The sequence below is a fragment of the Arachis ipaensis genome, chromosome B10 (genome assembly GCF_059453495.1).
Source record: "Arachis ipaensis isolate K30076 ecotype BB chromosome B10, ASM5945349v1, whole genome shotgun sequence".
NCBI lineage: Eukaryota > Viridiplantae > Streptophyta > Magnoliopsida > Fabales > Fabaceae > Arachis > Arachis ipaensis.
Genome location: NC_142435.1, coordinates 23,358,702 through 23,383,392, shown reverse-complemented (window position 1 = coordinate 23,383,392; position 24,691 = coordinate 23,358,702). Strand labels below are relative to the sequence as shown.

General features: G+C 38.6%; 1 protein-coding gene and 2 non-coding genes across 3 annotated transcripts; all 3 read left to right on the top strand.

Moving 5' to 3' along the window:
- Positions 1–10,186: 10,186 nt before the first annotated feature.
- On the top strand, positions 10,187–10,294 carry LOC148579418 (small nucleolar RNA R71). Its single transcript, XR_015896364.1, has one exon. It is a non-coding gene; the product is annotated as a small nucleolar RNA R71 (small nucleolar RNA).
- A 4,312-nt stretch (positions 10,295–14,606) lies between these two features.
- LOC148579417 (small nucleolar RNA R71) lies at positions 14,607–14,714 on the top strand. Its single transcript, XR_015899689.1, has one exon. It is a non-coding gene; the product is annotated as a small nucleolar RNA R71 (small nucleolar RNA).
- A 7,238-nt stretch (positions 14,715–21,952) lies between these two features.
- On the top strand, positions 21,953–24,260 carry LOC107623439 (protein HAPLESS 2-like). The gene is made up of 4 exons (XM_016325693.3): positions 21,953–22,024; positions 23,695–23,781; positions 23,969–24,049; positions 24,156–24,260. The coding sequence occupies exons 1-4, from the start codon at positions 21,953–21,955 to the stop codon at positions 24,258–24,260; spliced, it is 345 nt and encodes a 114-aa protein (XP_016181179.2).
- The last annotated feature ends 431 nt before the right edge of the window (positions 24,261–24,691 follow it).

Genomic DNA, 24,691 nt, shown 5'->3' with positions numbered 1-24,691 from the left:
GGCCCTAAGCACTTTGTTTTCCAGTATTACCACCGGATACATAAATGCCACAGACACATAACTGGGTGAACCTTTTCATATTGTGACTCAGCTTTGCTAAAGTCCCCAATTAGAGGTGTCCAGGGTTCTTAAGCACACTCTTCTTTTGCTTTGGACCTTGACTTTAACCGCTCAGTCTCAAGTTTTTACTTGACACCTTCACGCCACAAGCACATGGTTAGGGACAGCTTGGTCTAGCCGCTTAGGCCAGGATTTTATTCCTTTAGGCCCTCCTATCCACTGATGCTCAAAGCCTTGGGATCCTTTTTATTACCCTTGCCTTTTGGTTTTAAGGGTTACTGGCTTTTTGCTCTTGCCTTTTGGTTTTAAGAGCTTTTGGCTTTTTTTGCTTGCTTTTTCTCTTCTTTTTTTTTTCGCCATTTTTTTTGCAAGCTTTGTTCTTTGCTGCTTTTTCTTGCTTCAAGAATCATTTTTATGATTTTTCATATTATCAAATAACATGTCTCCTTGTCATCATTCTTTCAAGAGCCAACATATTTAACATTCTTAAACAACAACTTCAAAATACATATGCACTGTTCAAGCATTCATTCAGAAAACAAGAAGCATTGTCACCACATCAATATAATTAAACTAAGTTCAAGGATAAATTCGAAACTCATGTACTTCTTGTTCTTTTGAATTAAAACATTTTTCATTTAAGAGGGGTGATGGATTCATAGGACATTCATAACTTTAAGACAAAGTTACTAAATACTAATGATCATGTAATAAGACACACACATAGATAAGCACTTAACATAGAGAAAACGAAAAACAGAGAATGTAAGAACAAGGAATGAGTCCACCTTAGTGATGGTGGCATTTCCTTCTTGAGGAACCAATGATGTCCTTGAGCTCTTCTATGTCTCTTCCTTGTCTTTGTTGCTCCTCCCTCATTGCTTTTTGATCTTCTCTTATTTCATGAAGGATGATGGAGTGCTCTTGATGTTCCACCCTTAATTGTCCCATGTTGGAACTTAATTCTCCTAGGGAGGTGTTGATTTGCTCCCAATAGTTCTGTGAGGAAAGTGCATCCCTTGAGGTATCTCAGGGATTTCTTGATGATGAGCTTCCTCATGTGTCTCTTGAGATCCATGAATGGGCTCTCTTGCTTGCTGCATCCTTTTCTTAGTGATGGGCTTCTCTTCCTCAATGGGAATGTCTCCTTCTATGAAAGCTCCAGCTGAGTAACATAGATGGCAAATAAGATGAGGGAAAGCTAGCCTTGCCCCAGGAGAGGGCTTTTCGGCTATTTTGTAGAGTTCAAGGGAGATGACTTCATGAACTTCTACTTCCTCTCCAATCATGATGCTATGGATCATGATGGCCCGATCCACAGTAACTTCAGATCGGTTGCTAGTGGGGATGATGGAGCGTTGGATGAACTCCAACCATCCTCTAGCCACAGGCTTGAGGTCCAGTCTTCTTAATTGAACCGGCTTGCCTTTGGAGTCAATCTTCCATTGAGCTCCTTCCACACATATGTCCATGAGGACTTGGTCCAACCTTTGATTAAAGTTGACCCTTCTAATGTAGGGGCGTGCATCTCCTTGCATCATAGGCAAGTTAAACGCCAATCTCACATTTTCCGGACTAAAATCTAAGTATTTCCCCCGAACCATTGTAATATAATTCTTTGGGTTTGGGTTCTTACTTTGATCATGGTTCCTAGTGATCCATGCATTGGCATAGAACTCTTGAACCATTAGGATGCCGACTTGTTGGATGGGGTTTGTTAGAACTTCCCAACCTCTTCTTTGGATTTCATGTCGGATCTCCGGATACTCATTCTTCTTGAGCTTGAAAGGGACCTCGGGGATCACCTTCTTCTTGACCACAACATCATAGAAGTGGTCTTGATGAGCTTTGGAGATGAATCTTTCCATCTCCCATGACTCAGAGGTAGAAGCTTTTGTCTTCCCTTTCCCTTTTCTAGAGGATTCTCCGGTCTTGGGTGCCATCAATGGTAATGGAAAAACAAAAAGCTTATGCTTTTACCACACCAAACTTAGAATATTGCTCGCCCTCGAGCAAGAGAAGAAAGAATAGATGAAGAAGAAGAAGAAATGGAGAGAAGAGGGAGAGAGAGAGATGTGTTTCGGCCAAGGAGGGGAAGAGAGGGTTGTTTTGTGTGAAAATAAAGAAGAATGGAGGGCTATATATAGGGAAGGGAGGGGGGTAAGGTTCGGCCATATAGGGTGGGTTTGGGTGGGAAATTGATTTTGAATTTTGAAGGTAGGTGGAGTTTATGAGGTAGGTTTATGGGGAAGAGTGGATGGATGTGAGTGGTGAAGTGGTGATAGGGAAGAGAGATTTGATGTGATTGGTGAAGAGTTTTGGGGAAGAGTGTTTATGGGATTTTGTGAAAGAGGGGTGAGAAGAAGTGAGTGGAGGTAGGTGGGGATCCTGTGGGGTCCACAGATCCTGAGGTGATCCTGTAGGGTCCACAAATCCTGAGGTGTTCAAGGATTTACAACCTTGCACCAAATTAGTCATGCAAAATGCCCTTGCACACAACTCTGGGCGTTCAGCGCCAGATTGGTGCTTGTTCTGAGCGTTGAACGCCCATTTGTTGCCCATTTCTGGCGTTGAACACCAGAACCATGCTTGTTCTGGGCGTTCAGCGCCAGCTCTTCTTTAGGGTGCGATTCTGGCGTTCAAACACCCAGATGCTGCCCATTTTGGGCGTTCAGCGCCAGAATCATGCTCTGTTCTGGCGTTGAACGCCAGCCAGATGCTTCTTACTGGCGTTTAAACGCCAGTAAGGTCTTCCTCCAGGGTGTGATTTTTCTTCTGCTGTTTTTGATTCCGTTTTCAATTTTTATATTTATTTTGTGACTCCACATGATCATGAACCTAATAAAACATGAAAGAACAAGAAAAATAAAATTAGATAGATAAAAATTGGGTTGCCTCCCAACAAGCGCTTCTTTAATGTCAATAGCTTGACAGTGGGCTCTCATGGAGCCTCACAGATGTTCAGAGCATTGTTGAGACTTCCCAACACCAAACTTAGAGTTTGACTGTGGGGGATCTGGTTGACTCTGTTTTGAGAGAAGCTTACTGTGCCTTTTTTCCATGTTTACAGAAGGGTAACCTTGAGTTGTAAACACAAGGGAGTCCTCATTCAATTGAAGGACTAGTTCACCTCTGTCAACATCAATCACAGCTCTTGCTGTGGCTAGGAAAGGTCTTCCAAGGATGATGGAGTCATCCTCATCCTTCCTAGTATCAAGGATTATGAAATCAGCAGGGATGTAAAGGCCTTCAACCTTTACTAACACGTCCTCTACTTGTCCATAAGCCTGTTTTCTTGAATTGTCTGCCATCTCTAATGAGATTTTAGTAGCTTGCACCCCAAAGATTCCCAGTTTCTCTATTACAGAGAGGGGCATGAGGTTTATCCCTGAACCAAGGTCACACAGAGCCTTTTCAAAGATCATGTTGCCTATGGTACAAGGTATTACGAACTTTCCAGGATCCTGTTTCTTCCGAGGCAATGTCAGTTGATCCAGATCACTTAGTTCATTGGTGAACAAGGGAGGTTCATCTTTCCAAGTCTCAATACCAAATAATTTGGCATTCAGCTTCATGATTGCACCAAGGTACTTGGTAACTTGCTCTTCAGTAACATCCTCATTCTCTTCAGAAGATGAATACTCGTCAGAGCTCATGAAGGGCATAAGGAGGTTCAATGGAATCTCTATGGTCTCTAGATGAGTCTCAGATTCCTTTGGTTCCTCAGAGGGAAACTCCTTATTGATCATTGGACGTCCCAGGAGGTCTTCCTCACTGGGATTTACGTCCTCCCCTTCCTCTCCAGGTTCGGCCATGTTGACTATGTCAATGGCCTTGCACTCTCCTTTTGGATTTTCTTCTGTATTGCTTGGGAGAGCACTAGGAGGGATTTCAGTGATTCTTTTACTCAGCTGGCCCACTTGTGCCTCCAAATTTCTAATGGAGGACCTTGTTTCATTCATGAAACTTACAGTGGCCTTAGATAGATCAGAGACTAAGTTTGCTAAATTAGAGGTATTTTGTTCAGAGTTCTCTGTCTGTTGCTGAGTGGATGATGGAAAAGGTATAATATTGTTAAACCTATTTCTTCCACAATTATTAAAGCCTTGTTGAGGCTTTTGATCCTTCCATGAGAGATTTGGGTGATTTCTCCATGAGGGATTATAGGTGTTTCCATAAGGTTCACCCATGTAATTCACCTCTGCTATTGCAGGGTTTTCAGGATCATAAGCTTCTTCTTCAGAAGATGCCTCTTGAGTACTGTTGGATGCAGCTTGCATTCCATTCAGACTCTGAGAAATCATATTGACTTGCTGAGTCAATATTTTATTCTGAGCCAATATGGCATTCAGAGTATCAATTTCAAGAACTCCCTTCTTCATAGGCGTCCCATTACTCACAGGATTCCTCTCAGAAGTGTACTGATGCACAAAATTGTGATCTCCAGGCTCGAACAAATCCTGGTAATGGCTCCAAAGCTTGGTGCTCTGATCTTAATTCATAATTGTCACAACTTCGATACAACTAACCAGCAAGTGCACTGGGTCGTCCAAGTAATACCTTACGTGAGTAAGGGTCGAATCCCACGGAGATTGTTGGTATGAAGCAAGCTATGGTCACCTTGCAAATCTCAGTTAGGCATATATAAATTGATAATGGTGTTTTCGAATAATAATTAATAAAATAGGGATAGTGATACTTATGTAATTCATTGGTGAGAATTTCAGATAAGCGTATGGAGATGTTTTTCGTTCCTCTGAACCTCTGCTTTCCTGCTATCTTCATCCAGTTAGTCTTACTCCTTTCCATGGCTGGCTTTATGTGATACATCACCATTGTCAACGGCTACTTTCGGTCATCTCTCGGGAAAATGATCCAATGCCCTGTTACGGCACGGCTAACCGTCTGGAGGCATCACCCTTGCCAATGGCTTCATCTTATCCTCTCAGTGAATAATATGCTCACGCACCCTGTCACGGCACGGCTATTCATCTGTCGGTTCTCGATCATGCTGGAATAGGATTTACTATCCTTTTTCGTCTGTCACTAACGTCCTGCAATCGCGAGTTTGGAGCTCGTCACAGTCATTCAATCATTGAATCCTACTTGGAATACCACAGACAAGGTTTAGACCTTCCGGATTCTCTTGAATGCCGCCATCATTCTAGCTTACGCCACGAAGATTCTGGTTAGGAGATCTAAGAGATATTCATTCTAGCTTATTTCATGTAGAACGAAAGTGTTTGTCAGGCACGTCTTCATAGGGGAGAATGGTAATGAGCGTCACACATAATCATCACCTTCCTCACGTTCTTGGGTGCGAATGGATATCTTAGAAGCGAAATAAGATGAATTGAATAGAAAACAGAAGTACTTTGCATTAATCTTTGAGGAACAGCAGAGCTCCACACCTTAATCTATGGAGTGTAGAAACTCTACCGTATGAAAATACATAAGTGATAGGTCCAGGCATGGCCGAGATGGCCAGCCCCCATGGTCTAAGAACAATGCGTTCCAAGATGATCCTAAGATCCTAAGCTGATCAAAAGATGCCTAATACAATAGTAAGAGGTCCTATTTATAATAAACTAGCTACTAGGGTTTACATGAGTAAGTAATTGATGCATAAATCCACTTCCGGGGCCCACTTGGTGTGTGTTTGGGCTGAGCTTAAGTGTTCCATGTGTAGAGGTCCTTCTTTGAGTTGAACGCCAGCTTTTGTTCCAGTTTGGGCGTTCAACTCTGGTTTTGGCTCCTTTTCTGGCGCTGGACGCCAGATTTGGGTAGAAAGCTGGCGTTGAACGCCAGTTTACGTCATCTATTCTTGGCCAAAGTATGAACTATTATATATTGCTGGAAAGCCCTGGATGTCTACTTTCCAACGCAATTGGAAGCGCGCCATTTTGAGTTCTGTAGCTCCAGAAAATCCATTTTGAGTGCAGGGAGGTCAGAATCCAACAGCATCAGCAGTCCTTCTTCAACCTCTGAATCTGATTTCTGCTCAAGTCCCTCAATTTCAGTCAGAAAATACCTGAAATCACAGAAAAACACACAATCTCATAGTAAAGTCCAGAAATGTGAATTTAACATAAAAACTAATGAAAACATCCCTAAAAGTAACTAGATCCTACTAAAAACATACTAAAAACAATGCCAAAAAGCGTATAAATTATCCGCTCATCACAACACCAAACTTAAATTGTTGCTTGTCCCCAAGCAACTGAAAATCAAATAGGATAAAAAGAAGAGAATATACTATAAATTCCAAACTATCAATGAAATATAGCTGCAATCATATGAGCGGGACTTATAGCTTTTTGCCTCTTGAATAGTTTTGGCATCTCACTTTATCCATTGAGGTTCAGAATGATTGGCATCTATAAGAACTTCAGATTTCGAATAGTGTTATTGACTCTCCTAGTTCAGTATGATGATTCTTGAATACAGCTTCTTTATGAGTCTTGGCCATGGCCCTAAGCACTTTGTTTTCCAGTATTACCACCAGATACATAAATGCCACAGACACATAATTGGGTGAACCTTTTCAGATTGTGACTCAGCTTTGCTAAAGTCCCCAATTAGAGGTGTCCAGGGTTCTTAAGCACACTCTTTTTTTGCTTTGGACCTTGACTTTAACCGCTCAGTCTCAAGTTTTCGCTTGACACCTACACGCCACAAGCACATGGTTAGGGACAGCTTGGTTTAGCCGCTTAGACCAGGATTTTATTCCTTTAGGCCCTCCTATCCACTGATGCTCAAAGCCTTGGGATCCTTTTTATTTGCCCTTGCCTTTTGGTTTTAAGGGTTTTGGCTTTTTGCTCTTGCCTCTTGGTTTTAAGAGCTTTGGCTTTTTCTGCTTGCTTTTTCTTTCTATATATTTTTTTTTCGCCTATATATATATATATATATATATATATATATATATATATATATATATTTATTTATTTTTCTGCAAGCTTTGTTCTTTGCTGCTTTTTCTTGCTTCAAGAATCATTTTTATGATTTTTCAGATTATCAAATAACATGTCTCCTAGTCATCATTCTTTCAAGAGCCAACATATTTAACATTCTTAAACAACAACTTCAAAAGACATATGCATTGTTCAAGCATACATTCAGAAAACAAGAAGCATTGTCACCACATCAATATAATTAAACTAAGTTCAAGGATAAATTCGAAACTCATGTACTTCTTGTTCTTTTGAATTAAAATAATTTTTCATTTAAGAGAGGTGATGGATTCATAGGATATTCATAACTTTAAGACAAAGTTACTAACTACTAATGATCATGTAATGAAGACACAAACATAGATAAGCACATAACATGGAAAACGAAAAACAGAAGAAATAAGAACAAGGAATGAGTCCACCTTAGTGATGGGTGCGTTTCCTTCTTGAGGAACCAATGATGTCCTTGAGCTCTTCTATGTCTCTTCCTTGTCTTTGTTGCTCCTCCTTCATTGCTTTTAGATATTCTCTGGTTTCATGAAGGATGATGGAGTGCTCTTGATGTTCCACCCTTAGTTGCTTCCAATAATTGTGTGGAAGAAAATGTATCCCCTGAGGTATCTCAGGGATCTCTTGATTTGCAGTCAAATGTTCTACCACTGAGCTATAGACCCTTGATGGAAGCTTTTGTCTTCCCTTTCCTCTTTCTAGAGGTTTCTCTGGCCTTAGGTGCCATCAATGGTTATGGAAAAAACAAAAAAGCTATGCTTTTACCACACCAAACTTAGAATGTTGCTCGCCCTCGAGCAAAAGAAGAAAGAATAGAAGAAGAAGAAGATATGGAGGAGATGGATGGTTGTGTGTATTCGGCCATATGGGTGGGATTGGGTGGGAGGGAGATGTTGAATTTTGAAGGTAAGTGGGTGTATGGATGTGAGTGGTAAAGGGTTAATAGGGAAGAGTGTTTATTGGGAATAGAGGATGATTGAGAAGAGAGAAGAGAGTGAGTAGAGGTAGGTGGGGATCCTGTGGGGTCCACAGATCTTGAGGTGTCAAGGCATTTACATCCCTGCACCAATGTAGGCATGCAAAATGCCCTTGCACACAACTCTGGGCGTTCAGCGCCAGGTTGGTGCTCATTTTGGGCGTTCAACGCCCATTTACTAGCCATTTCTGGCGTTGAACGCCAGAACCATGCCTGTTCTGGCGTTCAGCGCCCAGAAGCTGCCCATTTTGGGCGTTCAGCGCCAGAACCATGCTCTGTTCTGGCGCTGAACGCCAGACAGATGCTCCTCCAGGGTGTGATTTTTCTTCTGCTGTTTTTTTGATTTCGTTTTCAATTTTTATATTTATTTTGTGACTCCACATGATCATGAACCTAAGAAAACATGAAAAACAATAATAATAGAGTTAGATAAATAAATATTGGGTTGCCTCCCAACAAGCACTTCTTTAATGTCAATAGCTTGACAGTGGGCTCTCATGGAGCCTCACAGATGTGCAGAGCTTTGTTGAGACTCTCCAACACCAAACTTAGAGTTTGGATATGGGAGTTCAACACCAAACTTAGAGTTTGGTTTTGGCCTCCCAACACCAAACTTAGAGTTTGACTGTGGGGGCTCTGGTTGACTCTGCTTTGAGAGAAGCTTTTTCTGCTTCCTCTCCATGGTTGCAGAGGGAAATCCTTGAGTTTTAAACACAAGGGAGTTCTTATTCCATTGAAAGACTATTTCACCTCTGTCAACATCAATCACAGCTCTTGCTGTGGCCAGGAAAGGTCTTCCTAGGATGATGGATTCATCCTCTTCCTTTCCAGTATCCAGGACTATGAAATCAGCAGGTATGTAAAGGCCTTCAACCTTTACTAACACGTCCTCTACTTGTCCATAAGCCTATTTTCTTGAGCTGTCTTCCATCTCTAATGAGATTTTAGCAGCTTGCACCCCATAGATTCCCAGTCTCTCTATTACAGAGAGGGGCATGAGGTTTATCCCTGAACCAAGGTCACATAGAGCCTTAAAGATCATGGTGCCTATGGTATAGGGTATTATGAACTTTCCAAGATCCTGTCTCTTCTGAGGCAATGTCAGTTGATCCAGATCACTTAGCTCATTGATGAACAAGGGAGGTTCAACTTCCCAAGTATCAATGCCAAATAATTTGGCATTCAGCTTCATGATTGCACCAAGAAACTTGGCAGTTTGCTCTTCAGTAACATCCTCATTCTCTTCAGAAGAGGAATACTCATCAGAGCTCATGAAGGGCATAAGGAGGTTCAATGGGATCTCTATGGTCTCTAGATGAGCCCCAGAGTCCTTTGGTTCCTCAGAGGGAAGCTCCTTATTGACCACTGGACGTCCCAGGAGGTCTTCCTCCTTAGGATTCACGTCATCTCCTCTCCTCACAGGTTCGGCCATGGCGCTTATGTCAATGGCCTTGCACTCTCCTTTTGGATTCTCTTCTGTATTGCTTGGGAGAGTACTAGGAGGGATTTCAGTGATCCTTTTACTCAGCTGGCCCACTTGTGCTTCCAGATTTCTAATGGAAGACCTTGTTTCATTCATGAAACTTACAGTGGCTTTAGATAGATCAGAGACTAGATTTGCTAAATTAGAAGTATTTTGTTCAGAGTTCTCTGTCTGTTGCTGAGTTGATGATGGAAAAGGCTTGCTGTTGCTAAACCTGTTTCTTCCACCATTATTAAAGCCTTGTTGGGGCTTTTGATCCTTCCATGAGAAATTTGGATGATTTCTCCATGTTGAGTTAAAGGTGTTTCCATAAGGTTCACCTAAGTAATTTACCTCTGCTATTGCAGGGTTCTCAAGATCATAAGCTTCTTCTTCAGAAGATGCCTCTTGAGTACTGTTGGATGCAGCTTGCATTCCATGCAGACTCTGAGAGATCATATTGACTTGCTGAGTCAATATTTTATTCTGAGCCAATATGGCATTCAGAGTATCAACTTCAAGAACTCCCTTCTTCATAGGCGTCCCATTACTTATAGGATTCCTTTCAGAAGTGTACATGAACTGGTTATTAGCAACCATGTCAATGAGTTCTTGAGCTTCTGCAGGCGTTTTCTTTAGGTGAATGGATCCACCTGTAGAGGTATCCAATGACATCTTAGATAACTCAGACAGACCATCATAGAATATATCCAGGATGGTCCATTCTGAAAGCATGTCAGAAGGACACTTTTTGGTCAACTGTTTGTATCTTTCCTAAGCTTCATAGAGGGATTCACCTTCTTTCTGTATGAAGGTTTGAACATCAGCTCTAAGCTTGCTCAGCTTTTGAGGAGGAAAGTACTTGGCTAAGAAAGCCGTGACCAGCTTATCCCAAGAGTTCAGGCTGTCTTTGGGTTGAGAATCCAACCATAATCTAGCTCTGTCTCTTACAGCAAAAGGGAAAAGCATGAGCCTGTAGACTTCAGGATCTACTCCATTAGTCTTAACAGTATCACATATCTACAAGAATTCAGTTAAGAACTGAAAAGGATCTTCAGATGGAAGTCCATGAAACTTGCAGTTCTGCTGCATCAGAGAAACTAATTGAGGTTTCAGCTCAAAGTTGTTTGCTCCAATGGCAGGAATGGAGATGTTTCTTCCATATAAATTGGAATTAGGTGCAGTGAAGTCACCAAGCATCTTCCTTATATTATTATTATTTTCGGCTGCCATCTCCTTTTCCTGTTTGAAAATTTCTGAAAGGTTATCTCTGGATTGTTGTAATTTAGCTTCCCTTAATTTTCTCCTCAGAGTCCTTTCAGGTTCTGGATCTGCTTCCACAAGAATGTTCTTATCCTTGCTCCTGCTCATATGACAAAGAAGAGGGCACAGAAAAATAATAATAATAATGGAGATCCTTTATACCACGGTATAGGGATCCCTTTGTAAGTGGAAGAAAAGGGGGAGACAAAGAATGTAATATAATGGAAGAAACACAACTGTGAGGATGGCAGAGATATGAGATGAGATGTTAGGATATGAATGAATAAATAGAATAAGATGGGAGAGAGAGAATTTTCAAAAATATTTTTGAAAAAGAGTTAGTGATTTTTGAAAATGGTTTTTGAAAAATGTTAGTATTTTTCGAATTTTTTTTAAATCAAAAATAAAAATAATTAGTTAATTAAAAAGAAATTTTTGAAAAAGAGGGAAGATATTTTCGAAAATTAGAGAGAGAGAGTTAGTTAGATAGTTTTGAAAAAGTTAAGAAACAAACAAAAAGTTAGTTAGTTAGTTGAAACAAATTTTGAAAAGATAAGAAGTTAGGAAGTTAGAAAAGATATTTTGAAATCAAATTTTTGAAAAAGATAAGATAAGAAGATATTTTGAAAAGATATGATAAAAATTAGTTTTTTTTTTTTTGAAAAAGATTTGATTTTTAAAATCACAATTAATGACTTGATTCACAAGAAATCACAAGATATGATTCTAGAACTTAAAGTTTGAATCTTTCTTAACAAGTAAGTAACAAACTTGAAATTTTTTGAATCAAAACATTAATTGATTAGTTATTTTCGAAAATTTTATATAAAAATAAGAAAAATATTTTTGAAAAATATTTTTGGAATTTTCGAAAATAACTAAGAAATTTGAAAAAGATTTGATTTTTGAAAAAGATTTTGAAAAAGATAAGATTTTCAAATTGAAAATTTGACTTGACTCATAAGAAACAACTTTGATTTTTTTAAAAATTTTTGAAAAAGTCAACTCAATTTTCGAATTTGATGAGGGAAAAAGGGAAAGATATTTTTTTTATTTTTGAAATTTTTATGAAAAACATTAAAATGATGCAATGCATGAAATTTTTAGATCAAAACATGTGATGAATGCAAGAATGCTATGAATGTCAAGATGAACACCAAGAACACATTTTTGAAAAATTTTTAATGCAAAGAAAACATGCAAGACACCAAACTTAGAATTCTTTAATGCTTACGCACTAAGAATTCAAGAATGCATATGATAAACATGAAAAGACACAAAACAAAAAATCATCAAGATCAAATAAGAAGACTTACCAAGAACAACTTGAAGATCATGAAGAACACCATGAATGCATAAAATTTTCGAAAAATGCAAGATGCATACGCAAATGACACCAAACTTATAACATGACTCAAGACTCAAACAAGAAACAGAAAAATATTTTTGATTTTTATGATTTTCTAAATTTTTTTGGATTTTTATTTTATATTTTTCGAAAGTTATTTAGAAAAGAGAAAAATAAGGATTCAAAATTTTTAATATGAATTCCAAGAATCTTATGCTCTAAAGCTCCAATGAAAGGGTCAGGCATGGCTTAATAGCCAGCCAAGCTTTAGTATGTAACTCAGACATGACACGCCTAACATTCCTTACATTCAATAGCCAATTGGCTAAGAAAGATAAAGAAGCTCTTCTCTTGAGTATAAGAATTGAGACATGGCTTTACAGCCAGTCAGGCTTCAACATGCTTCATGAAACACTAGAATTCATTCTTAAAAATTCTGAAGCCATAGAATAATTTATTTTTGAAAACATTTTTTTTTTCGAAAATAGATGAGAAAATTTTTGAAAGATTTTTGAAAAATTTTTGAAAACAAAACAAAAATAAAATTACCTAATCTGAGCAACAAGATGAACCGTCAGTTGTCCAAACTCGAACAATCCCCGGCAACGGCGCCAAAAACTTGGTGCACGAAATTGTGATCTCCAGGCTCGAACAAATCCTGGTAATGGCTCCAAAGCTTGGTGCTCTGATCTTAATTCATAATTGTCACAACTTCGATACAACTAACTAGCAAGTGCACTGGGTCGTCCAAGTAATACCTTACGTGAGTAAGGGTTGAATCCCACGGAGATTGTTGGTATGAAGCAAGCTATGGTCACCTTGCAAATCTCAGTTAGGCAGATATAAATTGATAATGGTGTTTTCGAATAATAATTAATAAAATAGGGATAGTGATACTTATGTAATTCATTGGTGAGAATTTCAGATAAGCGTATGGAGATGCTTTTCGTTCCTCTGAACCTCTGCTTTCCTGCTATCTTCATCCAGTCAGTCTTACTCCTTTCCATGGCTGGCTTTATGTGATACATCACCATTGTCAACGGCTACTTTCGGTCATCTCTCGGGAAAATGATCCAATGCCCTGTCACGGCACGGCTAATCGTCTGGAGGCATCACCCTTGCCAATGGCTTCATCTTATCCTCTCAGTGAATAATATGCTCACGCACCCTATCACGGCACGGCTATTCATCTGTCGGTTCTCGATCATGCTGGAATAGGATTTACTATCCTTTTTCGTCTGTCACTAACGTCCTGCAATCGCGAGTTTGGAGCTCGTCACAGTCATTCAATCATTGAATCCTACTTGGAATACCACAGACAAGGTTTAGACCTTCCGGATTCTCTTGAATGCCGCCATCATTCTAGCTTACGCCACGAAGATTCTGGTTAGGAGATCTAAGAGATATTCATTCTAGCTTATTTCATGTAGAACGAAAGTGTTTGTCAGGCACATGTTCATAGGGGAGAATGGTAATGAGCGTCACACATAATCATCACCTTCCTCACGTTCTTGGGTGCGAATGGATATTTTAGAAGCGAAATAAGATGAATTGAATAGAAAACAGAAGTACTTTGCATTAATCTTTGAGGAATAACAGAGCTCCACACCTTAATCTATGGAGTGTAGAAACTCTACCGTATGAAAATACATAAGTGATAGGTCCAGGCATGGCCGAGATGGCCAGCCCCCATGGTCTAAGAACAATGCGTTCCAAGATGATCCTAAGATCCTAAGCTGATCAAAAGATGCCTAATACAATAGTAAGAGGTCCTATTTATAATAAACTAGCTACTAGGGTTTACATGAGTAAGTAATTGATGCATAAATCCACTTCCGGGGCCCACTTGGTGTGTGTTTGGGCTGAGCTTAAGTGTTCCACGTGTAGAGGTCCTTCTTTGAGTTGAACGCCAGCTTTTGTGCCAGTTTGGGCGTTCAACTCTGGTTTTGGCTCCTTTTCTGGCGTTGGACGCCAGATTTGGGTAGAAAGCTGGCGTTGAACGCCAGTTTACGTCATCTATTCTTGGCCAAAGTATGGACTATTATATATTGCTGGAAAGCCCTGGATGTCTACTTTCCAACGCAATTGGAAGCACGCCATTTTGAGTTCTGTAGCTCCAGAAAATCCATTTTGAGTGCAGGGAGGTCAGAATCCAACAGCATCAGCAGTCCTTCTTCAACCTCTGAATCTGATTTCTGCTCAAGTCCCTCAATTTCAGTCAGAAAATACTTGAAATCACAGAAAAACACACAATCTCATAGTAAATTCCAGAAATGTGAATTTAACATAAAAACTAATGAAAACATCCCTAAAAGTAACTAGATCCTACTAAAAACATACTAAAAACAATGCCAAAAAGCGTATAAATTATCCGCTCATCATGTACATGAACTGGTTATTAGCAACCATGTCAATGAGTTCTTGAGCTTCTGCAGGCATTTTCTTTAAGTGAATGGATCCACCTGCAGAGGTATCCAATGACATTTTAGCTAATTCAGACCGACCATCATAGAATATGTCCAGGATGGTCCATTCTGAAAGCATGTCAGAAGGACACTTTTTGGTCAGTTCTTTGTATCTCTCCCAAGCTTCATAGAGGGATTCACCTTCTTTCTGTCTGAAGGTCTGAACATCCACTCTAAGCTTACTCAGCTTTTGAGGAGGAAAGAACTTGGCTAAGAAAGCCTTGACCAGCTTATCCCAAGAGTTCAGGCTATCCTTAGGTTGAGAGTCCAACCATATTCTAGCTCTATCTCTCACAGCAAAAGGGAAAAGCATGAGCCTGTAGACTTCAGGATCTACTCCATTAGTCTTAACAGTATCACATATCTGCAAGAATTCAGTTAAGAACTGAAAAGGATCTTCAGATGGAAGTCCATGAAACTTGCAGTTCTGCTGCATCAGAGAAACTAATTGAGGTTTAAGCTCAAAATTGTTTGCTCCAATGGCAGGAATGGAGATGCTTCTTCCATATAAATTGGAATTAGGTGCAGTAAAATCACCAAGCATCCTCCTTGCATTATTATTATTTTCGGCTGCCATCTCCTCTCCTTGTTCGAAAATTTCTGAAAGGTGCTTGCTGGATTATTGTAACTTAGCTTCTCTTAGTTTCCTCTTCAGAGTCCTTTCAGGTTCTGGATCTACTTCAACGAGAATGTTCTTGTCCTTGCTCCTGCTCATATGAAAAAGAGGGACAGAAAAATAATAATAATAGGGGTCCTTTTTACCACAGTATAGAGGTCCCTGTGTGAGTAGAAGAAAAGAAGAAGAAAAAATTCGAACACAGATGGAAGAGGGGGTTCGAATTTGGGTGAGATGAAGTGTTAGTAGATGAATAAATAAATAGAAAGAGATAAGAGAAAGAGAGAATTTTCGAAAATAATTTTTGAAAAAGAGTTAGTGATTTTCAAAAATAGTTTTTGAAAAAGGTTAGTAATTTTCGAGAATTAAAATCAAAAATGAAAATAATTAGTTAATTAAAAAGAATTTTTGAAAAAGGGAGAGATATTTTCGAAAATTAGAGAGAGAGAGAGTTAGTTAGGTAGTTTTGAAAAAGATAAGAAACAAACAAAAAGTTAGTTAGTTAGTTAAAACAAATTTTGAAAATCAATTTTTGAAAAGATAAGAAGATAAGAAGTTAGAAAAGATATTTTTGAATCAAATTTTGAAAAAGATAAGATAAAGAGATATTTTTGAAAAGATATGATTGAAATTAGTTTTGAAAAAGATTTGATTTTTAAAATCACAATTAATGACTTGATTCACAAGAAATCACAAGATATGATTCTAGAACTCAAAGTTTGAATCTTTCTTAACAAGCAAGTAACAAACTTGAAATTTTTGAATCAAAACATTAATTGATGATGTTATTTTCGAAAATTAGGAGATAAAGATAAGAAAAAGATTTTTGAAAAATATTTTTAAAATTTTCGAAAATAAATAAGAAAAATGAAAAAGATTTGATTTTTGAAAAAGATTTTGAAAAAAATAAGATTTTTAAATTGAAAATTTGATTTGACTCATAAAAACAACTAGATTTTAAAAAGTTTTGAAAAAGGCAACTCAAATTTTCGAAATTTATGAGTGAAAAAGAGAAAGATATTTTTTTTTTTATTTTTGAATTTTTAATGATGAGAGGGAAAAACATGAAAAAGACTCAATGCATGAAAAATTTTTGGATCAAAACAATGAATGCATGCAAGAATGCTATGAATGTCAGGATGAACACCAAGAACACTTTGAATGTCAAGATGAACATCAAGAACTTATTTTTGAAAAATTTTTAATGCAAAGAAAACATGCAAGACACCAAACTTAAAAATTTTTCATGTATAGGCACTATGAATGCAAGAATGCATATGAAAAACAAGAAAAGACACAAAACATGAAAACATCAAGATCAAACAAGAAGACTTACCAAGAACAACTTGAAGATCATGAAGAACTTATGAATGCATGAATTTTTCGAAAAATGCAAGATGAATATGCAATTGACACCAAACTTTCAACTTGACTCAAGACTCAAACAAGAAACATGAAATATTTTTTATTTTTATGATTTTATTAATTTTTTTTTGGATTTTTCGAAAATTAATGTGAAAAAGAAAAATAAGGATTCCAAAATTTTTAATATGAATTCCAGGAATCTTGTGCTATTTAGTCTAAAGCTCCAATCTGAGGGTTAGGCATGACTTAATAGCCAGCCAAGCTTTAGTATGCTATTACATGCATTGAAGTGATTAGTTGAATCCTCAGTCCAAAGGAATTTGGACATGGCTTCACAGCCAGCCAGGATTCAACAAATCATCATGAAACACTAGAATTCATTCTTAAAAATTATGAAGAAAAATATAATTTTTTTGAAAACATTTTTTTTTAATTTTTTTTTTCGAAAACAAAGGAGAAAATTTTTGAAAGATTTTTGAAAATTTTTTTTTGAAAATAAAACAAAAAGAAAATTACCTAATCTGAGTAACAAGATGAACCGTCAGTTGTCCAAACTCGAACAATCCCCGGCAACGGCGCCAAAAACTTGGTGCACGAAATTGTGATCTCAGGCAACGGCACCAGAAACTCTGTACGCACGTCTTAATAAATCAGTTTTTCATTCACAACTTCGATACAACTAACCAGCAAGTGCACTGGGTCGTCCAAGTAATAAACCTTACGTGAGTAATGGTCGATCCCACGGAGATTGTTGGTATGAAGCAAGATATGGTCACCTTGTAAATCTCAGTCAGGCGGATATCAAAAGGTTATGGAGTTTTCGAAATTAAATAATAAGTAAACATAAAATAAGGATAGAAATACTTATGTAATTCATTGGTTAGAATTTCAGATAAGCGTATAGAGATGCTTTCGTTCCTCTGAATCTCTGCTTTCCCACTGTCTTCATCCAATCAGTCTTACTCCTTTCCATGGCTGGCTTTATGTAAGGACATCACCATTGTCAATGGCTACTTTTAATCCTCTCTGGAAAATGGTCCGATGCACTGTCACTGCATGGCTAATCGTCTGGAGGCATCACCCTTGTCAATGGCTGCATCCCATCCTCTTGTGAAAATGGTCCAAATGCTCTGTCACAGCACGGCTAATCATCTGAGGTTCTCGATCATACTGGAATAGGATTCACCCTCCTTTTGCGTTTGTCACTACGCCCAGCACTCGCGAGTTTGAAGTTCGTCACAGTCATTCAATCCCAGAGTCCTACTCGAAATACCACAGACAAGGTTTAGACTTTCCGGACTCTCATGAATGCCGCCATCAATCTAGCTTATACCACGAAGATTCTGATTAAGAGATCCAAGAGATACTCATCCAATCTAAGGTAGAACGGAAGTGGTTGTCAGGCACGCGTTCATAGGGAATGATGATGATTGTCACGTTCATTACATTCAGGTTGAAGTGCGAATGAATATCTTAGAAGCGGAATAAGTTGAATTGAATAGAAAAACAGTAGTACTTTGCATTAATTTTTGAGGAACAACAGAGCTCCACACCTTAATCTATGGAGTGTAGAAACTCTACCGTTGAAAATACATAAGTAAAAGGTTCAGTCATGGCCGAATGGCTAGCCCCCATGATCTAAGAACTAGACATCCCAAGATGTCTAATACAATAGTAAAAAGTCCTATTTATAATAAACTAGTTACTAGGGTTTACAGAAGTAAGTAATTGATGCATAAATCCACTTCCGGGGCCCACTTGGTGTGTGCTTGGGCTGAGCTTGAATGTTACACGTGTAGAGGTCAATCTTGGAGTTGAACGCCAGTTTGTAACGTATTTCTGGCGTTCAACTCTGGCTTGTGATGTGTTTCTGGCGTTTAACTCCAGACAGCAGCGTAGAACTGGCGTTCAACGCCCTTTTACGTCGTCTAAACTCAGCCAAAGTATAGACTATTATATATTGCTGGAAATCCCTGGATGTCTATGTTCCAAAGGAAATGGAAGCGCGCCATTTTGAGTTCTGTAGCTCCAGAAAATCCACTTTGAGTGCAGGGAGGTCAGAATCCAACAGCATCAGCAGTCCTTCTTCAACCTCTGAATCTGATTTTTGCTCAAGTCCCTCAATTTCAGCCAGAAAATACCTGAAATCACAGAAAAATACACAAGCTCATAGTAAAGTCCAGAAATGTGAATTTAACATAAAAACTAATGAAAACATCCCTAAAAATAACTAGATTCTACTAAAAACATACTAAAAACAATGCCAAAAAGCGTATAAATTATCCGCTCATCAGTAGGCTCTTAACTCCTTTTCATCCAACCCTAGTTTGTCGAACGCGGGTTTGAAAAGGATATCTGCTGAACTCCCTTAGTCTACTAGAGTTCTGTGGAGATGGGCATTGGCTAAGATCATGGTTATTACCACTGGATCATCGTGTCCAGGGATTACTCCTTGCCCATCCTCCTTTGTAAATGAGATAGTAGGAAGATTGGGGGCTTCACTCCCGACCTGGTAAACTCGCTTGAGGTGTCTCTTGCGAGAGGACTTGGTGAGTCCTCCTCCCGCAAATCTTCCCGAGATCATATGTATGTGTCTCTTGGGGGTTTGAGGTGGTGGGTCTCTTCTGTCCCCATCCTCTCGCTTTCTCTTCCCATGATTGTCCGACCTTTCTATGAGATATCTATTAAGCTGACCTTCTCTGGCCAGCTTTTCTATCATATTTTTGAGGTCGTAGCAATCATTTGTTGAATGACCATAGATCTTATGGTACTCACAGTACTCGTTGCGACTTCCTCCCTTTTTATTTTTAATGGGCCTGGGAGGTGGCAGTCTTTCAGTGTTGCAGATTTCTCTATATACATCCACCATGGAAACCTTTAGAGGAGTATAAGAGTGATATTTCCTTGGTCTGTCGAGACCAACCTCCTCTTTTTTCTTGGGTTTCCTCTCCCTCTCTTTTATTGTGGGAGGGTGCCCAGGTCGCCAACCCGGCTCTCGTAATCTGGCATTCTCCTCCATATTGATGTACTTTTCAGCTCTCTCTTGTACATCGCTTAAGGAGGTGGGGTGCCTTTTTGATATGGACTGTGAAAAGGGGCCTTCTCTAAGCCCATTTACTAGCCCCATAATGACTGCCTCAGTGGGCAGGTCTTGAATCTCCAGGCATGCTTTGTTGAACCTTTCCATATAGTCCCGTAGAGGTTCTTCGACCTCCTGCTTTATTCCCAAGAGGCTCGGTGCATGCTTTACTTTATCCTTCTGGATGGAGAACCTCATCAAGAACTTTCTCGAGAGGTCCTCAAAGCTGGTAACCGACCTTGGAGGGAGGCTATCAAACCACTTCATCGCCGCTTTCGATAGGGTGGTTGGGAAAGCTTTGCAGCGAGTTGCATCAGAAGCATCAGCCAGATACATCCGACTTTTGAAATTGCTTAGATGATGCTTCGGATCCGTGGTTCCGTCATAGAGGTTCATATCAGGGCTTTTAAAGTTTCTTGGAACTTTTGCCTTCATTATGTCCTCAGTGAATGGATCCTCTCCCCCCAGGGGCGATTCCCCTCGGTCGCTACGGGAGTTCCGACTTCTAAGGGAAGATTCTAACCTCAAGAGTTTTTCCTCTAACTCTTTTCGTCGCTCTATTTCTTCCCTGAGATTTCGGTCCACCTCTCGTTGTCGCTCTAACTCCTGTTCCAGTTGTTCTAAACGACCTTGGTGGCCATGGACCAACCCCATTAGCTCGGCGGCATGGGGTGGCCCTTCCTTCCCTGATTCGTGTCCTTCTGAGGAGTTTACCTTCGGATTTTTCAACCCAGAGGTGCCTTCTCTCTGTTGGTCGTTGGCTCCCTGGTGAAGAGTTAGGTCCGCGTCGTTGTTTCCGGTGTCTAGGTTTTCTTGTTCAGAGTCGGACGCTGTATGACCATCTTCGGGTGAATTGTCCGCCATCACTGGTTGATCTCTCGGGTCCCCGGCAACGGCGCCAATGTTACGATGGGTAACCAGAGATTAATGGGCTGGACTCGTTAGGTTGGCCCAATCGTCTAAAGAGGGAAGCCTTCGAAGGGAATCACGTTCCTGGGCCTCCGTCCGACTTGTGAGTATGAATGAGCGGGGGGTGGTACCTGCAAAGACACTTCGATGCCTAAGTTAGCAAGGGAATAAGCAGGTCTAGAGAGTATTGGGACTTAGTGATACCTGAGGAGTGTCAGTGTATTTATAGTGATGAACCCATAATCATCGTTGGAGTAGTTCCACCATTTAAGGGGAAATAACCGTCCCTTTATCTTAGGGAAGTTGGGATATGGCTCCTGGAAGTGGGTGGAGAGATTTTAGGGGCAGTTACTCATTTAAGTGAGTGCTTATCTGCCAGCTAATCTTCGTTCCCGAATTCTTTAGAGCAAGTCGTGGCAAGAACCGACTTCGTAGGTCAGAGGTCGGTGTAGGGTCACTACAAAAAAATTGGATTAAAATGGCAATAATTTTATGGCGGTTACACAAAAATGCCATTTTTTCTGCCAATTTCGGCGTTTTTAGTCTCTGCCAAAATTTTCATATTTTTCTAGCGGTTTTAGTTGATTCTGGCGGTTTAAAACCGCCTCGATCATTTTCCGTTTCTCTTTTAATTTGGATGATGTGTTGCTGCATATATGAGGAGTTTGTGGGTAATGTAAATGACGAACCCTAATCTTTCTCCGCCGTTCATCTCACGCCATTGTCCTTCACCTCACTTCGCTGCCAGTTATTTCCTCACTATCATTCATCCCCTCATCGCTTCTCATCTCCTCGCCGCTACAAGAAACGCTATTGTTGTTGCCTTCATCGAGCTTCTATCTGGTTCTCGATTTGGCTTCTCATCCCCTCGCGACACCTATCAACATCGTGCCGCAGCCTTCAATGAGTGTCTACGATCTTGTTCTGGCTTCGATCTGAAGGTTAGCCATCGCTTATCATCTCCTTGCTGCTCTGTTTATCACCTCACCTCCGCAGGCAACATTGTTACTGCCATTAGCGAGCTTCTGCGATTTGGTGCTGCCTTCTGTGTAACTTCCGCGATTACGTCCTCGCTCTCACTGTCGAGAACTTCCTTGAGCTCCGCCTCCAGACTCTCATCTTCAAGTTCGGCGCGGCCAAGTCAATCCACCACGCCATGGTCCTCATTCGCCAGCGCCACATAGGTATTTCTTTCTTCTTTTCACTTTTTTACTAAAATTTAGGGTTTTTAAATTCCTAAATTTCTATCAATGGTTTGTTTTTGTTCACTGTCGAATTAAGAATCTAATTTCCTTGATTTCTAGGCTTTTGATAAAGTATTATTAAGTTTTGTGATAATAGAAGATTTGTTGATTTTAGATGTGCTACTCCAGCTTCATCAAGATTTGCCAATAATAACAATAATAATGATGCACTAGTTCCAGCAACTAAGAATATCAATAGGCCTAGCATGGTGGTGAATGTGAAGGTCTTGAAGAAGCTCTTCTCTGTTAACAACTTTCAAAAGAAACCAAGGAGGAGAGTAAGATAATTATCCTTTTCCTGTGGTGATTTATGTCAATTAGGTATAAAATTGATCTTTTATTCAGGTATAAAATTCAAAAGGCTTTTATTAGTCTTTAGTGAGGGGATTAATCTTTATCACTAGAAATCTATGCCTCTTCAAATGCAATGTAAATATAAATTATAGGGAGAATTTTTCTTTGATTCATTGTTACATGTCACATATGTTCCTATTGGTTCTGTTCTAATCTCTTTTAGCCAAGCCAATTAGATGAAGTTTGAGGCTTTTAAAGTGGCACTATAATCTTCTTGTTTTGATAGGGGAAGGAAAATAAGCACAATAATGTAATTTTCATTATTCATTTTTTGTTCACTTATAAGCGTTGATTTCTCCATCGGTTATTTATGGATAGTTTCTCAGTAGCTTGTTGCGCTTTTCCTTTATTCTCTCTTTTAATTTTGCACTCAGTTACATCTTGATTTTCATCTTGAACCATAGCAAATTTTATTTTATTTTTGTACCTCGATTGATAAAGAGAAATTCATTTAAAATCTGAAAATGAGAAAATCTGCTCCAATTGAAATCTTTCATTTGTATCATTCGGTTAATTGGTTAAACTTGTTATGGTTAGAATAAACTTATATATGGGGAGAAAGTGCGGGGTTTTAATTGGATTAAGGATGGTTGTAGGGTGAAATAAGAATTGAAAAGAACACAGTTTGGACCAAAGAAAAAATTCCTGGTTTCATGTAGATTTGTTTGTGTAATTGATGTTTTTGTTTACTATGTAATGGTGAGAGTTGTTAATGTTGTGCAGTTAGAGGATGGCTGGCTACACTTTCTGTTTCTGGTTTTACAGCTATAGCTGTAAGAAAGGCTGTGAAGTTAATCACATGCACAAATTGCAAAAGCTTGTGACTTGTCAAAGTTAATCACATTTTTACTAATTGCTACTACTAATCACTTTTGATTTCTCATACTGAGTGCATATTATTAGATTAGATTAGAGTGTTAGCTTTGTTCTGTGTAAAAGAGAAAAACCTGACACCACTTTTATCTCTGTTCAGTGTTGTGACCACGTTCAATTAACCTCAAAGTCATGTTCCATGACAAGGACAACCATTGATTCTCGGAACTGTGCCTTTTTAGTTTTTCACCCCTCACCTCACTATTATTTCTCTTTCACACTAAAATACACCACATGATATCACCCATCAAAAATGGATTGCAAGTTTTGCAATACCACTTCACTTCTTCACACGTAAGACTTGATTGCAATCAGAAATGTAGAAGAAGTAAATGCAGTGTCAGACAACTCATTTATTATTACTATGGATAGATAGATTCATTCATTAATTAAGCAAAGAAAATTTTGAATTCAAGCTTTCTTTGGTGACCAACACCAAACCCTTTTATTTTTCCGGTACCAAACATACCTTAAATGGCTTTCTTTTTGTTTAGCTTAGTTGAAACTACATAATGAACTAGTTATGTTGTGAATTTGTTATTCTTCTTTTAATATTGCAGGATTTTACCTTACAGTTAATCCAAAGAGTACCTCGATTGCTTGGGAAATAATTAGAGTATGCATAAATATGATGTGTAGCTTTAGAAAATGATATGCTGCTCATTTACTCTTTCTCACGTTCTGTTCTCCCTCCATTTACTCATTGAACGAAAAATTGCAGATTGTTAAAAATGTTGCTTCTCAATCATTGGAAGTGAAGAAGCTCATGTACTTGTACCTCCTTCATTATGCTGAAAAGTATGTACATGTAATCAGCCTATAACTCTGATGTTTATAGCATATTCGGATGGTCGCTTACCTTTTTGTCATTCTATTTCATTGCACAATCAACTCTGGAATTATTGGGAGGCCAGTAACTTCAACATTATACTTTAAAGTACAATTTTCTTAATAGTTACTGAAAATCTGAGAGATTTTAGTATTATTATTGACAGGCTGATTTGAACCGCCTAAGTAGGAATCAGACACCACTCTATGATTTGGAAGGACAATTTGAAAGGATAAATCAGCATCCAGTTATGTTGCAATAGTTGTATATTTTTTTATTTAATTTATATTTATAAATTGACAAGTTAATATATTCCATTATATATTATTTCTAACTTATTTTCATCTTTGCAGAATGCAGGGGGTTATTCTTTCTCCATAGGTATTACAGAGGTTCTTAATACAAACCTTGTGATAGAATTAAGTGCCAAAGATGTAGAGTACGTTTATCAAAGATAAGATTATTTATATGTCCGCATTTATTTCCTTTTTCAATCTTGCTATTAGAAATTCTTGTGATTTATCTTCTATTTAATTCTCTAACAATTTAGACATTAATTGATATTGTGATGGAGGTTAAAAGCTTTTTAATGGAGACATTAATTGATATTGATCAATAGTGAATAATATTTAATGGATCCTACAAGTATTTATATAGTGTGTCAAATCGGTGACAAGTACAAGGATATATGCGTAGTAGGATTGTTTCTTCAATTTGATGAAAGTCAAACTTTGTTTCTTCCATTTCATTGATTATAGATGACTGTCCAATGTCCCTTTTACTTTTAATAAATATAAAACAATATGATAGATTACTACAAAATATATAAATATAAAACAATATGATATTTCTCTATTCTAATTAAGGTTTTAATAATTTATATTTATAT